Below are 16,647 nucleotides of genomic sequence, written 5' to 3'. Positions count from 1 at the left end.
ATAATTATCTTTGTAAAGATTTTTAATCCCTTTGAAATGATTTTGGGATATTGTATTCCCAGGATAGAGAATGAGGTCAAGAGAGTTTTCTAAGAGTAGGAAATGGTATCTCCCTTTGTCGTCATTACATTTCTCTAGGTCCAAACTGGTGTATGGACAAGACAGAGGGATTCAGCATTGTTAATCATTAAAGTATCTGGAGAGAACCTTCTAGTGAATCTGTAGACTCAATTTCCAGGAATCATCTTTTTGGTCATATTTTATAATTCTATGTGTTAGATGGAGGCTGAGGAGAAAACGAAAGCAACTAGGAGAAGGCTAGAAAATGGATGCATTGAGGAAACATCCTGGAGATTTCCAGTTGCAGGAGGTGGTGGTATCCTTTAGTGGATGTATACGTATATGAGAAAGAGCTGAAGAGAAAGACGTGGCTAAGAAGCACAGATTCTAGAGTCACATGACGTTTTGTTTCCTAATATTTTGGTAAAAATTAGAACATACCAACCAGATTAACTAAAACAGATTTCATGTATCATACTTGGAGAAATCGGATATGTGGCAATAGACTAAGGATGAACTGATTGATGATGGAAAGATGGATGGATCCATAAAGGGGGCTCCAGGAAGAATTTAGGATGAGAAAGAGGAAAATCATAATATAGTTAATCTATGTATTGAACTAGCAATATTTCCAAATTGGTGGTTATTTTTTAAATTAACAATAATTGTTTATACTTTTAACACACATGCACACATACACACACACATATACATACATAATTTAACTGTGATACATGAACAATAGCAATTAACAACAGTAAACTAGAAAGGAAAGGAAAGTTGTATACATAAGAAATCCCTGAGATGCCATGAGAATTTTAAAAAAATTCCTTTATGTCCTTTTGATCATAATGGCTTATCGGATGATTTCTTGGGCTATTTAAGCCATCTGTCCTCATGAGCTATTATAGAGATTAAAAGAATTAAGGAATTTACTAGCTGCTCAGCCTTAGTAGCTATGACAGCTTTTAAGATATTGAACTGCTTTCTTATCTAGAGGCTGACTAAGCTTCAGCTCCCCTACCTGTGAAATGAAGAAACTGGACAAGATAGTCCTAAAGGATTCCTCCAACTCTTAATTTCTGTTTCTCAAGGATTCTGGTTAAACCACACAGAATGCATCAAGTTAGCTAGACTGTGCATTCATTTCTTCTTAAATCATGCAAAAAATGGAAAAGGGTGTTATGTTAGTGACAAAATGTTCAAGTAATGGAATTTATGCTTCTATATCACCCAAGGTCATTTAAAAAAAAATCTAGAATATAATAACTGGAGAGTTATTCTGATAAATACCTTACCCATCCTAACTTTTCCTTTTTGTAGGTAAGAAAACTGAGACTCATAAAGATGAATAACCACCACAAGGTCACACAGCTGGAGTTAGGGCTGGAATCAGAATACTGGCCTCGTTGAAGTCAAGTCAAGAATCCCACACGGTAATTTTCACTCTAAGGCTCATCTTGAATTTTTCCTAATGATGCTGGTGCAATTTCTGATCAAGACCCACAGCTGGACCTTATGAATCTTGCCTGGGCATTTAAGATGCAGTTATTTGCACTGAGAAAATATTTTGATATGCCACAGCTGCTCATTCATATGCATAAATCTACATAGACACTGGTTTAAATAAAGAAATGTAGCTTACACTGCAAGTAAGCTTCTTGAATGTTGCAAATACTCTCCTTTCTGAGAACCTCAACGTGTAGAAGTTGCCGATAGTCCTCCAAGGTTAAATTGCCTATTAATTTCAAGCTTTCATCATGTGTTTGATCTTAAAGAGAAATGCACTATAGTCTCCAATTCTGGTTTAAGTTTGATGACTTAATTCAGAGTGGTTACTTTGAAGATCAAAGTTTCACTTCATGTTAAAAAAGAATATATACTTCCCTGCCCCACCCTGCATGAGCTACATAATTTAAAAGAAGTAAAAAAGATTCTTTAAATTAATTTCTGTTTTAAAAATAGTAAGTTACTCAAAGAAAATTTACAGTGATGGCTGAATAAATGTTTGGCTCACCAAGCCATCAGGATGGGATTCAATCTTCCCTTTTCCCGACTCAGTGCTTCTTTAATTCACTTGCAGGAGAGGCCATGAGGCAAAAGAATGAAGCCTGAACAGGTTCACTGTGCCACTGGCTGAGGAATTCTAGCAAGATTCAGGAACTAGGTTGATAATCTGTATTTAGAAGGGAGGGATTGGCAAAATAGAGGTGACACATGAACTTCTTACACCCCCTGAAGCTTGATCTGTTTCTAGTAAAACCACTGAGATATGACCGACCATTGAGCGACACGTGTCAGAAACCACACCTCGTGATGTCTCCTTCTGTGACTTTGCCCAGTACTCCTGGTAGGAGTCCTACCCAATAGTGTCAAGTGGCAACTTTTGCAGAGTCCCTAGGTATTCTAGAGCAGTGCTTCTCAAAGCTTAGTGTTTGTACACTAATAACCTGTGGATCTTGATAAAATGCCGATTCGTATTTAGTTAGCTTGGGTTGCAACTCAAGATTGTGCCTTACTAACAAGCTCTCAGTTTCTATCTACGCTGCTGGTTCACAGATCATATTTGGTAGACCAAGACTCAAAAGTAACTCCTCTCTTCCCGAAGCTTCCTACATGGCTCATTTCATCACTTCTTTTAGTCTCTGCTGTAATACCTTAATAGCAAGAAGACCTTCCCTACCCACCATATATTTCTCTGTCACTATCAGCCTTACTCTTATTTCTATTTATTTATACTACTTATCACCTTCTGACAAATTTTATATTTATTTGAAAGGGCCACTTTGGTTTACTGATATATCATTTTCCAAGAATGTTGACTGAGGCATAGTAAGTGTTCAGCAAAAAAAAAAAAAAAAAAATCTATTAACTGAATGAATATGGCCACTCTGCCACAGTCCCATAAACCAGACCACATTTATGAGTGTCCAGGCAATAATTAACTCTGTTCTTTGGGATTTTCCTTTAGGAGCTCAGATTATTCTGTTAAAGAATAAAAGGCTGAGGAAACCAGGCCACTGGCTACTGAAGTCCCTGCTCACCGGTGGGGACCACCATTGACTTCCTCCTTCCTACTTTCAGGCCGTTCTGAAGCCCTTGTAATGTCCCCAGCAATGCTCTGAGTAGCCAAATTAAAGACAAGGGGATATTGGTGGCTTTCATGGGAAGAGCTTGGCAATTAATTGTCTCCACTTTGTGCTTTATCCAACAATTTATATTGTTCATTTGATTCTCCTAGTGAATATCTGGTGGTTTATTATTTCAACCTCAGTCAGTAACCTCACACTAAATATAGGTGCTATTATATCAGCGGGAAGGCAATAAATGCTATAAAGGTTTGCCCCAATCTGACCCAGGGGAATGCTATATTAGATTCTTTGTGACAAATGTATAATTAGATTGTAATCAATTCCTCTTTTATTCATCAATGGTATTAAAGTTGTGTTACCAAGCTCTAAAAAATGTGAGTGCTTTAATCATCTTTTCTTTGTTCTATATTACAGACCAACAGCTGTAGATTTTCTGCAGTACAGGATAAAGAGAGTTTATCCACTCAGGTTGCTAAATGTTTTGTAACAAAAAAACAAAAAGCACCACCTAAAAACAGCATCAACACCAAATGTCCAATCTAGGGATTCGTTTACCACTGCTGCATCTAATATCAAAATCCCAGGACATTCATTCAATATTCACTCTGGAAATATTTCTTAAACATCTGTTATTAATATTTTCTCACACACTAAAGATATTATATTATACTTCTAAAACAAGTGGAGACACATTTGATAACTCTTTAATAAAGCATAGTCAAATTCATATTGAGCATATTAACCTGGGAGATACAATGGGTGGTAGAAGGTTCCTTGCCCTCCAGAAGCTCCCTTGAGTGGAGGAACGTGCAAATTCCACAAGGGACATACCAGGTGTCTGAATGTAAGTCTAGGGAACTCAGAGAAAGAGAAAATCAACAAGAGCTCAGAGAAAACTCAACATTGATTCAGCAGACTAAAGATGGCTTTGTAGTGGAACTGGCATCTAGGGCCTTCAAGATGAGCAGGAATACTACCGGTTGAAGAGGAGAAAAGGGAATTCCAGGCAGAGAAACCCACAGGAGCAAAGGCCCATAAACATTACAGTTCGGGACCTAGGTCAGGGACATGGAGCAGTCTTGTGAAGCAGAGGGACAGTGAAAAAGGATGATGCTGGTCAGTGGTAGTGGGGAAGAGGGCATGGAGATTGGCTGTGATCATATTGTGAAAGGCAAGGAGTTGGGTACAGGCATCTTGGGGTGATATCATTTAGAATGGTGATTCTGAAAGCAATGAGGAAGATGACAGAGAAGGGTAAGGAAATGTGTGTGTGTGTCTCTGTGTGTGTAGGGTGGTAGGGGCATTATGTTTCTTTTTTCCAAATAATGTTGGAGTAATTTCGTTAATTGTGTATAGGTAACAAATTTTTTATAAGAATTAATTTCTCATATTGCTTAAGTAAAATTTTTTCTGAAGTATCAGATACATGATGCTTTAAAAAAAGGATTATTATTAGGAAGGTAATACATGCTAATTTCAAAGCAAGCATGTGAAACAAATTGGATAAAAAGAAAGGTGGTAGAAATGAATCACAGTCATACCACTGGAAGAAAACATTGTATATGACTCTTTAAATTTGGCTTTAATTCTACCACCTAGAACTGCTGCTACTGCTGCTAAGTCGCTTCAGTCGTGTCTGACTCTGCGTGACCCCATACTCGGCAGCTCACCAGGCTCCCCCGTCCCTGGGATTCTCCAGGCAAGAACACTGGAGTGGGTTGCCATTTCCTTCTCCAGTGCATGAAAGTGAAAAGTGAAAGTGAAGTCGCTCAGTCGTGTCCAACTCTTAGTGACCCCATGGACTGCAGCCTACCAGGCTCCCCTGTCCCTGGAATTCTCCAGGCAAGAACACTGAAGTGGGTTGCCATTTCCTTCTCCAATGCATGAAAGTGAAAAGTGAAAGGGAAGTCGCTCAGTCGTGTCTGACTCTTAGCGACCCCATGGACTGCAGCCTATCAGGCTACTCCATCCATGGGATTTTCCAGGCAAGAGTAGTGGAGTGGGATGCCATCGCCTTCTTCAATCACCTAGAACTAGACATTGAATAATATTGATGATGGATAGAGTAATTCACACAACTGGGACCAAGCTCATTTTAAGCAAAAGTAAGTATAACAACTTGGGCCTTACCCTGTGCAGTGAAAATTGCCAAGGAAGACATTTATTGTTATGTTATGATAATTATAAATTATTTATCATTATTTCAAAAACTGTGCTAAGTACTATGAAATATGCAGTTGGAAATGGTTTTATATTTTGCATAACACACTTGTTTAGCACATTTTCTGCTTTGAAGCAAAAATGAAAAAATAGAAGAAGTAAAAATGAATCCCTTCAATCTTCAGTTACTGTTAAGTGAAAACTCAAGTATTGAAGAACAGCAAACTTTTATTCATTAGTTCAACAACTTTGGAAGAAATACCCATTATTTGTACGGTACTGAAAAATTTATCTACAAACAAAATATAGGTTTTGCTGTCTGCAACACTTTGGTCTCACAGTCATAGGTAGGTATTTTCTCTCCCTGCTCTCTGGAATAGAATGCCCACCCATTTTCTCAAAGTCTGTTTCCATCTTCCCGTTTTCGTGAAGCACTCTTGTGCTGTTCTGGCTCCTGCACGTTTACTCCTGTGACATTCCATAATTCTTAGAGATGGTACCATGATAATGCAGTTTCAGTCATCTGTTATCAGGAACTGATCTCTATTAAATGTATCTAAGTTTTTCTCTCCTGAATAAGATAAAAAATTTTTTTCTTAAAAACAAAGAACTGGGATGAGGGTAAAAGTGGAATTTTCTGAATATTTAGCAAGGTATCTAGAGTTTTCCTGATAAAATGATTTGAATATAAGTGAAAAACATATTTCCTGAAAGCCTGATTCTTGACTGTATCACAAGAGATGTCAATAAAATCAGTCTTAGCGTGGATACCTTGCAATACTGATGCAAATGAAGGGGACTTGGTGATAATTTCCTAATGGAATCTCATGGCATATTCTTCTTTTCAATTGTAATTTTAAAGTTAAATTGTTCATTATTTCTTAAATATGTTGTATAATTTAGATGTCCCTAACTGACCTGAACAACAATCCAATCAGTTTTCCATTTCAAAAAATAGTTAAATTAAGGTTCAGTTACCCATTAAATTTGCAAAGGGAGAAAAATGATTGCTTATTGTTGCAGTACCACATTTCCAACTGATTTAAAGCCGTGACAAATTAGAATGCAGTTAGACTATTAAAATAGGCAAGTCATTCTGTGAATTTGATTTGTACTTTGGCATTTTGAAATACTAAGCTTGTTGTTGTTATTTGCAGATTTCTTTAGAAGCACTTTAAAAATCGATTTATGTGATTTATAAGACATGTTTTGAACAGGCATCTCGATAAAGTACAGTACAGTATCCAAAGTGAGTTTATTGCTTAAAGGAAGCAAAGCTGTAAGGAAGCTTAGGATGAAGATTTATGCTGATAGAACTAGGACATGCTTATCTTTTACTGTAACTTTTAAAGCTTGGAATCATTCTGTTTAAGGTTATTTGAATGACTGTCTTCACCATCAAGAGTTTCTAATTGATGTAACTATAGTTTGGACCATCTTATCAATCTGAAGAATTGAGATGAAAATTTTCAGGGATATTTATGTCTTGTGTCAGATCATACAGTTTGAGACAAAGAAAACAGCTCTCAGTAAAATGGAAGAATCTCACGAACAAGTTCTTAATCTATATGAAGTAGAATTTGTTCATCAAATTGTGTTAATCCAGATCTTTTCATTTTCTGTTTTACAATGGAGCTGTTTTACTTTGGAGTTGTTTATTCCTATTAGAAGACATATCTACTAAATTTTAAGAAGTAGAAAAACTTCTCAAAACACGTTTCCTTGTTGATGTTATCTTCCATCTTTGACAAACACAAATCCCCTCTTCCCAGGTGGCTCTCTGGCCATATCTGTGCTAGGCCAATAGAAGAAAGCAATCGATATTTTTTGGGGGTGGGGGGTATAACTTAACTGCAAATTCTAAAGTCAGGCAAAGTAGAAGCAACGTATCAAAATGCATAATGGCAGTTTTCTTTATTCTCTTGTAAAACATGTGGTTGGCCACCATTAATGGTAAAATCTAAGATGTCACAGGAAAGACACAAACCTCAGTCTTCCAAACATCAATAGAACAATTGATGCTAAGAAATAGTCATTTGAAAAGGCCAAATAAGCTCTTCATGCACAAAGGCTCTTTCTTGAATGTGCCTTGTACTTTCACGTTCGCCTGTTAAATTCTCCTCTCTGCTAGCCACGTGAACCAAAAACAGTTAACTATGTTTCTTGAAAATAGAACCATATTCCTCTGTTTTTCTGTACAAAGCTAGTCCACAGTGATATATGTAACTATATTTCATTAACGAAAGAGAAATTTATGTGTATATATATTTGCTAATTTGCTAAGAAATCAACTCCACAATGGGTAACATCCCAATTGTCTCACTGAGCCTCATTCTGATCACAGAAACAGATGTTGAAACAAATTTAAAAAAACAGGGTTTGCTAATCCAATTTAGAATATTTTATCAAGTCTTACTTGGCTAATTCAACTCAAGATATCTCACCAAGTCTTAGGGTTTATAGTGATGTATTCCAAAACAAGGGAAATAGCAGAAAAGGCAAAAATAAAATAAAATTCCACATCAAGGACATCTAAAAACCCTGTTAGTGTTAATAAAAATAAGTCATTGCCACAGGAGAGAAAATGGTCTACTGATCATGGTCTATTTCTATAGATAAGATCTCTCCCCTTGCTTCCTAAATCTTAATTGTTTTTATAGTATCCATTGCTGACCAAAAGTGTATACCAGGTAAGACTGTAAATGAAATAAAGTTGATGCTAGTTGTTATTTGTTTGAATTCGTATTTGCAAACAGGCCTTTATAACTATTAGATTTTTTCCTTGGAAGATTAAGAGTAACAAAACCTCATGTTCTTTCGACATGAATCACCAATTTTTCACCATAGATTGTTTATAAAAATCTTGTTGGTAGTAACTAGTTAATATCAGTGATCAGAAATGTGGTCACCCATTCACACAGAAACGCATCAGAACATTCTAAGTTTGAATTCTCACTGACCTTCAGGTTGATATTGTGCTATAATCGTCACCGTCTGTCCAGCCCCCTTCAGCGCTGCAGCAGCCTGTTCATGGGATGCTCCACGAAGGTCAATGCCGTTCACCTGAAAGAGAGGAAGCCAGAGAATTTTGGCACTTTGTAAGGCATGTTATTCTGATGTGTGCTCTGTTGCTCAGTCGTGTCTGACTCTTTGCGATCCCATGGACAGTAGCCCGCCAGGCTCCTCTGTCCACCGTATTTTCCAGGATAGATTACTACAGCAGGTTGTCATTTCCTACTCCAGAGGATCCTCCCAATCCAGGTAGACAGAGGGAAAAAATTTTCCCAGAGAGGCTGTTTAAGATGATGTTACCTGCCTCAAAACCCTTCATGTCCTACCCAGGCATTGGAATGCTAACTTAGCAAATTTCCTGCTCTTGATAACTTTAGTTAGCAGAGATGTGGAATTCTACCCAGGGCGTTTGTGCCATGGTCTGAGTGGGTTGAAAGTTTTGTCCACCTAACTCCATTAAGATTTTAGTGTGTGCATTTAATATGCTTCTATGAGTTTTGTGGATTTCTGGGATAGATAGGAGCCTTCAAAATTAGAAGGAAAATGGGTTAATAAAGAAAGACACATGTAATATATGTAGACAAGTATGTGCTGACAGAATAATATATTCATATGAGATTCTGGGGGAGACTGTGTGGAATGGGGCTGGCTGCCTGCCAAATCCCCCCGTTTGGTTATATGCCTCATCCTGTCATCCTGAGCCTGGTTAGACAGCTCTGAGCCTTGTTCCAGAATAAACTCAACTGTCCCATTTCTTACGTATGATCCCAGAATGAATTGTGACAAAATGAAATAGAGAATTCCGGGAGTTTATGTTGCTCTTACTAACTCCCATTTTGGGACCCATGCCAAAAGAGAAACAGAGCATTTGAAAAATAAGCACAAAACTCTGCTGAGAGGGGAAAAAAAAATCACTCAAGTCAAATTTAATGAGAGGCAGAAGCTAAAATCTTTCTTGAATCAATTCAGTCTAAGCCAACACAATATAATTACTAAGTGCTTTCCAACGTCGGGGCTCTGTGACTGCCCTGATAGGGGGACGGAGGATGGGAAACAAAGGTGAACAAGACAAGCCCCTAAGAAGCTTTTCTTCTTCAACTGAACACACGGTAAGTCCAGTTTTCTAACCTACCCAGCTGATATTAAAATTCTGTTTCCTTTAACTTATAGGGAAGATGGCTAGGGACCATGAAGAAGAATAAAAGAACTGCTCGGCCCATGTACACATAAAATAGAGAATGTTTTCACTTCTCATCAGTCTTCTTTGACAATGAAGGGGTCATGACTGGGGGGTGGCCACTGTGTTTCCCTATCAGGCCTGGAACATCTGTAATCTTTAATCTCACATGCTGGTCTTCTCATAATAACTTTGTTAAAGTCTCCTTACTCACTTTTACAAATTGCCTGGTTTTCTATTCTGGCGAAAGCATTGATTGGCTTTCTGTGCTTACTGAGAGCATCATTGACGCGGTTACACTGGGAAGTGTATTGAGTGAGACTGGGCCTGGCTGGACCATTCTCCTCTAGCTGACGGACTGTCATTATCACCCCTCTGAGCCTCAATTCTCACCTGCTTCACGGGGAAGGGACTGTGAGGCTCAAGCCTCTCTGAACCATAAAATTTCAGATTTAATCCTTATATAATGACATTCATTTCAGAGACTGTCCAGGCATTGATGAGTCAGAAGTATTAACTCAGAGAGCTGAAAGAGAAAAAGTAATCTGATCTTGGCTCCTACCTACAGGAATCGGAATGTACAAGCTTCAAGGGCCAAATGATCTCTTCTTTTGTCAAACAATTAGGGTTAACTTTTTATTAAAAAATAATATATGATCATGGTAATGAATTCTTATATTTTAGAAAGGTATAAAAAGAAAAGTGAAAAGTCCCCTCACCATTTTCATTTCCAGAGGTAACAACTGTTAGCAGCTTCTTGTGTATGCTTTTTAGAAATCTGCTATATGCATGTGCAAGTGTGTGGCTTTAACTCTATTTGGTTTTGTCTAGGTTTTAATTGGAGAAGGCAATGGCACCCCACTCCAGTACTCTTGCCTGGAGAATCCCATGGACAGAGGAGCCTGGTGGGCTGCAGTCCATGGGGTCGCTGTGAGTCGGACACGACTGATCGACTTCACTTTCACTTTTCACTTTCATGCACTAGAGAAGGAAATGGCAACCCACTCCAGTGTTCTTGCCTGGAGAATCCCAGGGACGGAGGAGCCTGGTGGGCTGCCGTCTATGGGGTCACACAGAGTCGGACACGACTGAAGCGACTTAGCAGCAGCAGCAGGTTTTAATACATTATTGACTTTCTGTTTAAATGGACAGGATCATATTAAATATATAATTCTATAACTTGTTTTTGTTTAGTTTTTCATTTAACAATATATCTTGGACATCACTCATATCAGTTCATATTGTCTTACCTTTAAGTGGGAGCCTGTATGCCATGGTGTGGATGTACCAGTAATTTTTTAGTAGGATCCCTACTGGGGTGGCTAAGGCTGTGTCTAGCTTTTTGCTACTACAAATACTTAGGAAGGTGTTTCCGAAGGATAAATACCTGGAAATACACTTTCTAAGCTAAAAGGTATATGCATTATTTGTTTCTTTTAGTTTGCTCTTGTATACTTAAAAAATATGTATTTACTAAGCAAACAGAAACTAATAATGAAGAAAACACAAACAGGCCATAATCTCATTGGCCAGATAATGTATTGAAATGAAATATATAATTAATATTTTACAGTCAGCCCTTCATATCTGTGGGTTGTGCACTGGCAAATTCAACTCACCTCAGATTGAAAATATTTTTAAAAATTTCCAGAAAGTTCCAAAGAGCAAAACTTGAATTTGCTATATACCTGGCAACTATTTACATTGTATTAGGTTTCATAAGTAATCTGCTGCTGCTGCTGCTAAGTCACTTCAGTTGTGTCCGACTCTGTGCGACCCCATAGATGGCAGCCCACCAGGCTCCCCCATCCCTGGGATTCTCCAGGCAAGAACACTGGTGTGGGTTGCCATTTCCTTCTCCAATGCATGAAGGTGAAAAGTGAAAGTGAGGTCACTCAGTTGTGTCCAACCCTCAGCGACCCCATGGACTGCAGCCTACCAGGCTCCTCCACCCATGGGATTTTCCAGGCAAGAGTACTGGAGTGGGGTGCCATTGCCTTCTCCGCATAAGTAATCTAGAGATAATTTAAAGTATATGGGAGGATGTGAATAGATTACATGCAATTACTATACGATTTTAAATAAAGGACTTAATCGTTTGTAGATTTTGGTATCTGTGGGGTTTGGGGATGAGGACTGTCCCTGGAACAACTGAGGGACAACTGTATGTTCATAATGCACATACATGAAAATTAAAGCAATATAAAAATTTTATTTTTAAAAATAAAATTAAAAAAATTTATTTTTTATAGAACGCTTCCCCTACCTCTTATTATCCTTGCCAAACGTACCATATGGATGGCTTCTTGTATCCACTACCAATTATTTCTGTTATGAATATAATCAGGTTCATACAATTATAAATAATTTTACACAAAAGATAATATTTTATATATTGCTTTATACTTTGTTTTCTTCCATTTACTAACGTATCTTGGAGGTATGTTGAAGTTATATATTTTTTATATTGAAGTATAGTTGACTTACAATATTATATGTTTCAGGGGTACTGCATAGTGATCCAATATTTTCATAAATTATACTCTACTTAAAGTTATTATAAAATAATGACTGTATTTCCCTCTGCAATACAATTTATCTTCCTTGTTTATCTATTTTATACATAGTAGTTTGTATCTCTTAATCCCCAGAGTATTTTTCATTCGTATATTATACATTATCTCATTCTTTTTAATAGCTGTGGAAGGTTCTATTAGTCAGTGTAAAACAATTTATTTTACCAGGGCACAGTTGTTGGATGCTTAGGTTGCTTTACTATTTTTCTATCATAAACAGAAGGATAAAGGGTATTAGGGTTACATTCTGATAGCTATTGCCAAGTTGTCTCCAAGAATATATACTCCCACAAAAGGTACATGGTTGGCTACTTCCTCACACTCTTGTAAAAACTGCTCATACCCCAACATTTGACTGTGGTTATTCTGATAGGTCGGAGAAGGCAATGGCACCCGACTCCAGTACTCTTGCCTGGAAAATCCCATGGACGGCGGAGCCTGGTAGGCTGCAGTCCATGGGGTCGCTAAGAATCGGACACGACTGAGCGACTTCACTTTCACTTTTCACTTTCATGCATTGGAGAAGGAAATGGCAACCCACTCCAGTGTTCTTGCCTAGAGAATCCCGGGGACGGGGGAGCCTGGTGGGCTGCTGTCTCTGGGGTCGCACAGAGTCGGACACGACTGAAGCGACTTAGCAGCAGCAGCAGCATTCTGATAGGTAAACAATTATATTTTTAAATTTTATATTTCTTCACTTATGAGGTTAAACATCTTTTCATATGTTCATTGGTTATTTAAATTTCCTTTTGTATAAAACACTTGCTCATTTATGTCGCCTTTTTTTCATTGTTTGGATAGCTTACACTTTAAAAAATTTATCTGCATATTAAGAATTTTAAAAAAAAGAATATTAGTTCTTCATCTCAGATAACTATTGCAAATATTCTTACTAGTTTTGTGTTTGTATTATTTATTATTGTATTTTAAATATTTAAACTTTTCCCTTATCTTCTATTTCTTGCCAAACTGAAGTTTAAAATGTGTTACATAGTCACATTATTTTTTCCTTTTTAGCTTTTGAGCTTTGTAATATATCTTCCCTTCTCTGATATATATTAAACAAATTATCCATGTTTTCTTCTAGTAAAACCCAGGTTTAATTTTTAGCTATTTAATCTTTGATCTACTAGAATATATTTTAGTATTTGATGAGCGAACCAGGCAAACAAACCTTTTTTTGAGACCTTTCCTTTACAGCATCAGACTTCTACATCTTCCAGTATTCTAACCATCCTGTGAAATTTTCTCAGTTAGTACACTAAGGAGGCATGAAAAAATGGGAAGGAAAAAGGGATTTGGAGTCAGAACTAGGTTTGAATCCTGAGTCCACCATTTGTAGGTAAGTAACTTGGGAAAGTCATTTAACTTCTTTAAACTTCAGCATCCTTATGTGCAAAATGGATATAATACCTGCCTATCAGGACTGTCACATGTAGTAAATGAGACAATAATTGTTGAGCCCTAACATAGAGGCTAGCACAAACTGGCATTAAGGAAGTAGTATCTATTATGCTGTGTTTTTCTTTAAAGAACTGTGATTATAAGTGAGGAAATAAAATCTAATGGAAACTAATGAATAAATAATATAATGTATGGGTTACTTCATGGTTTTCCTTTCTTTTTCTTCTTTTTTAAAAAAACGTAGAATTTCAGAGGCTTCCCTGGTGGCTCAGTGGTAAAGAATCCTCCTGCCGATGCAGGAGACACGGGTTTGATCCCTGGTCTGGAAAGATCTCACATGCCACACAGCAACTAAGCCTGTATGCCACAAGTATGGAGCCTGTGCCCTAGAACCTGGGAACCACAGCTGTTGAGCCCATGTGAACAATTACTGAAGCCCGTGTGCCCTAGAGCCCATGCTGCACAAGAGAAACCCCCACAGCCGGAAGCCTGCACACCCCAGCTGGAAAGTAGTCCCTGCTTCCACAACTAGAGAGAAGCCCACACAGCAGTGAAGACCCGGCACAGCCAAACAAACAAACAAACCACGTAGTAGATGCAATCCTCAGGTTTGGGGAAAAGGTACTAACTAAAGGAACACAGCATTTCAGCACTGGAAGAGGTGCTCATCCATCCCATGCTTACACATTAGAGACGGTCTCCATAGGGGGATGAACCTGCCCCAAGTCCTGTCAGAGTTAGCACAGCTTAGCAACAATCCAGTTTCCCTTGCCTAGCCCAGACTTCTTTCCACCGTAGCAGGTGTAACTTATGATGTGCATGTGTTTGTTTTCCACTAGGTGAGTAATAATCAAATCCTATGTGATGATTACATTCATCCTGGACATAATTCTCACTTGTAAAGCATTTGATGCTGCTGTTGTTCAGTTCAGTTCAGTCGCTCAGTCGTGTGCAACTCTGCGACCCCATGGACTGCAGCACACCAGGCCTCCTTGTCCATCACCAACTCCTGGAGTTTACTCAAACTCATGTCCATTGAGTCGGTGATGCCATCCAACAGCCTCATCCTCTGTCGTCCCCTTCTCTTCCCGCCTTCAATATTCCCCAGCATCAGGGTCTTTTCCAATGAGTCAGTTCTTCGCATCAGGTGGCCAAAGTATTGGAGTTTCAGCTTATGCATCAGTTCTTTCAATGAATATTCAGGACTGATTTCCTTTAGGCAGTCCAAGGGACTCTCAAGAATCTTCTCCAACACCACAGTTGAAAAGTATCAATTCTTCGGTGCTCAGCTTTCTTTATAGTCCAATTCTCGCATCCATATATGACTACTGGAAAAAACCATAGCTTTGACTAGATGGATCTTTGTTGGCAAAGTAATGTCTCTGCTTTTTAATATGCTGTCTAGGTCAGTCATAACTTTTCTTCCAAGGAGTAAGTGTCTTTTAATTTCATGGCTGCAGTCACCATCTGCAATGATTTTGGAGCTGAAAAAAAAAGTCTCTCACTGTTTTCACTGTTTCCCCATCTGTTTGCCAAGAAGTGATGGGACCAGATGCCATGATCTTTGTTTTCTGAATGTTGAACTTTTTCACTCTCCTCTTTCACTTTCATCAAGAGGCTCCTTGGTTCTTCTTCACTTTCTGCTAAAGAGTGGTGTCATCTGCATATCTGACATTATTGATATTTCTCCCAGAAGTCCTGATTCCAGCTTGTGCTTCATTCATCCCAGTGATTCTCATGATGTACTCTGTATATAAGTTAAATAAGCAGGGTGACAATATACAGCCTTGACGTACTCCTGTCCCAATTTGGAACCAGTTCTGTTGTTCCATGTCCAGTTCTAACTGTTGCTTCTTGACCTGCATACAGATTTCTCAAGAGGCAGGTCAGGTGGTCTGGTATTCCCATATCTTTGAGAATTTTCCACAGTTTGTTGTGATCCACACAGTCAAAGGCTTTGGCATAGTCGATAAAGGAGAAGTAGATGTTTTTCTGGAACTCTCTTGCTTTTTTGATAATCCAGCAGATGTTGGCAATTTGATCTCTGGTTCCTCTGCCTTTTCTAAAACCAGCTTGAACATCTGGAAGTTCATAGTTCATGTATTGCTGAAGCCTGGCTTGGAGAATTTTGAGCATTACTTTGCAAGTGTGTGAGATGAGTGCAATTGTGTGGTAGTTTGAACATTCTTTGGCATTGCCTTTCTTTGGAACTGGAATGAAAACTGACCTTTTCCAGTCCTGTGGCCACTGCTGAGTTTTCCAAATTGGCTGGCATATTGAGTGCAGCACTTTCACAGCATCATCTTTCAGGATTTGAAATAGCTCAACTGGAATTCCATCACCTCCACTAGCTTTGTTTGTAGTGATGCTTCCTAAAGCCCACTTAACTTCACATTCCAGGATGTCTGGCTCTAGGTGAGTGATCACACCATTGTGGTTATCTGGGTCATGAAGATCTTTTTTGTATAATTCTTCTGTATTCTTGCCACCTCTTCTTAATTTCTTCTGCTTCTGTTAGGTCCATACCATTTCTACCCTTTATTGTGCCCATCTTTGCATGAAATGTTCCCTTGGTATCTCTAATTTTCTTGAAGAGATCTCTAGTCTCTGTTACCCTGCTGCTGTTACCCTTAGCAATACCACATTGCCTGTGTCCCTGTGGATTTTCCTCAAGGTTTTAGCAAACATGCTTCCTCCAATCATCAAGCTTTTCAAGGTCACTTTGATTCTTATTTCTGTCTCTGAGGTTTGACTTTGTATTAGTATTCTTTGCTCAAATAACATTTTCAGAGGCATTCAAAAACAATTTACATTATTGGTATGACATTTTAAAATACCAAGTGTGACACAGTCTCACATATTTATTATTTCTATTTTCCTACTCCAGTTTTAATTTTCTCTTCTCAAAGCATGGACTGGGAAATTAGATGTCATTCATTTTTATAGAGATTAAAATGATAATCATTGATAACAGCATCAAGCAAGCTCATATATATATGAGATATTTATATATTATCTTGTTTAATTCTCAGGAGGCTGGGATTATTTTTCCAACTTAACAAATAATAAAACAGAGCTCAAAGAGAAGCACTAACTTGTTCAAAGTTAAATAGTTGAAAGAGGTTAAGGATTTAAAACAGACTACCTAAAACGCTTGAACTCTTAA

The 16,647-nt window shown here is 38.1% G+C and overlaps 1 protein-coding gene and 1 long non-coding RNA gene across 18 annotated transcripts in view; one reads left to right on the top strand and one right to left on the bottom strand.

The window, feature by feature from the left end:
* LOC132344244 (uncharacterized) overlaps positions 1-1,690 on the top strand; it is a 57,665-nt gene extending 55,975 nt beyond the window's left edge. The window contains exon 5 of the long non-coding RNA XR_009493427.1: positions 1,384-1,690. This is a non-coding gene — a long non-coding RNA (uncharacterized lncRNA). The remainder of the gene's footprint in view (positions 1-1,383) is intronic.
* Positions 1-16,647, bottom strand: part of DLG2 (discs large MAGUK scaffold protein 2) — a 2,323,126-nt gene that overhangs the window by 334,070 nt on the left and 1,972,409 nt on the right. For all 17 annotated transcript variants that reach the window (XM_059883216.1, XM_059883213.1, XM_059883215.1 and 14 more), the window contains one exon: positions 8,273-8,375. In XM_059883216.1, coding sequence (XP_059739199.1) covers positions 8,273-8,375 — 103 coding nt within the window. The remainder of the gene's footprint in view (positions 1-8,272; positions 8,376-16,647) is intronic.

This window comes from Bos taurus, chromosome 29 (assembly GCF_002263795.3).
Source record: "Bos taurus isolate L1 Dominette 01449 registration number 42190680 breed Hereford chromosome 29, ARS-UCD2.0, whole genome shotgun sequence".
Lineage (NCBI taxonomy): Eukaryota > Metazoa > Chordata > Mammalia > Artiodactyla > Bovidae > Bos > Bos taurus.
This window is presented reverse-complemented; position numbering and strand designations above follow the sequence as displayed.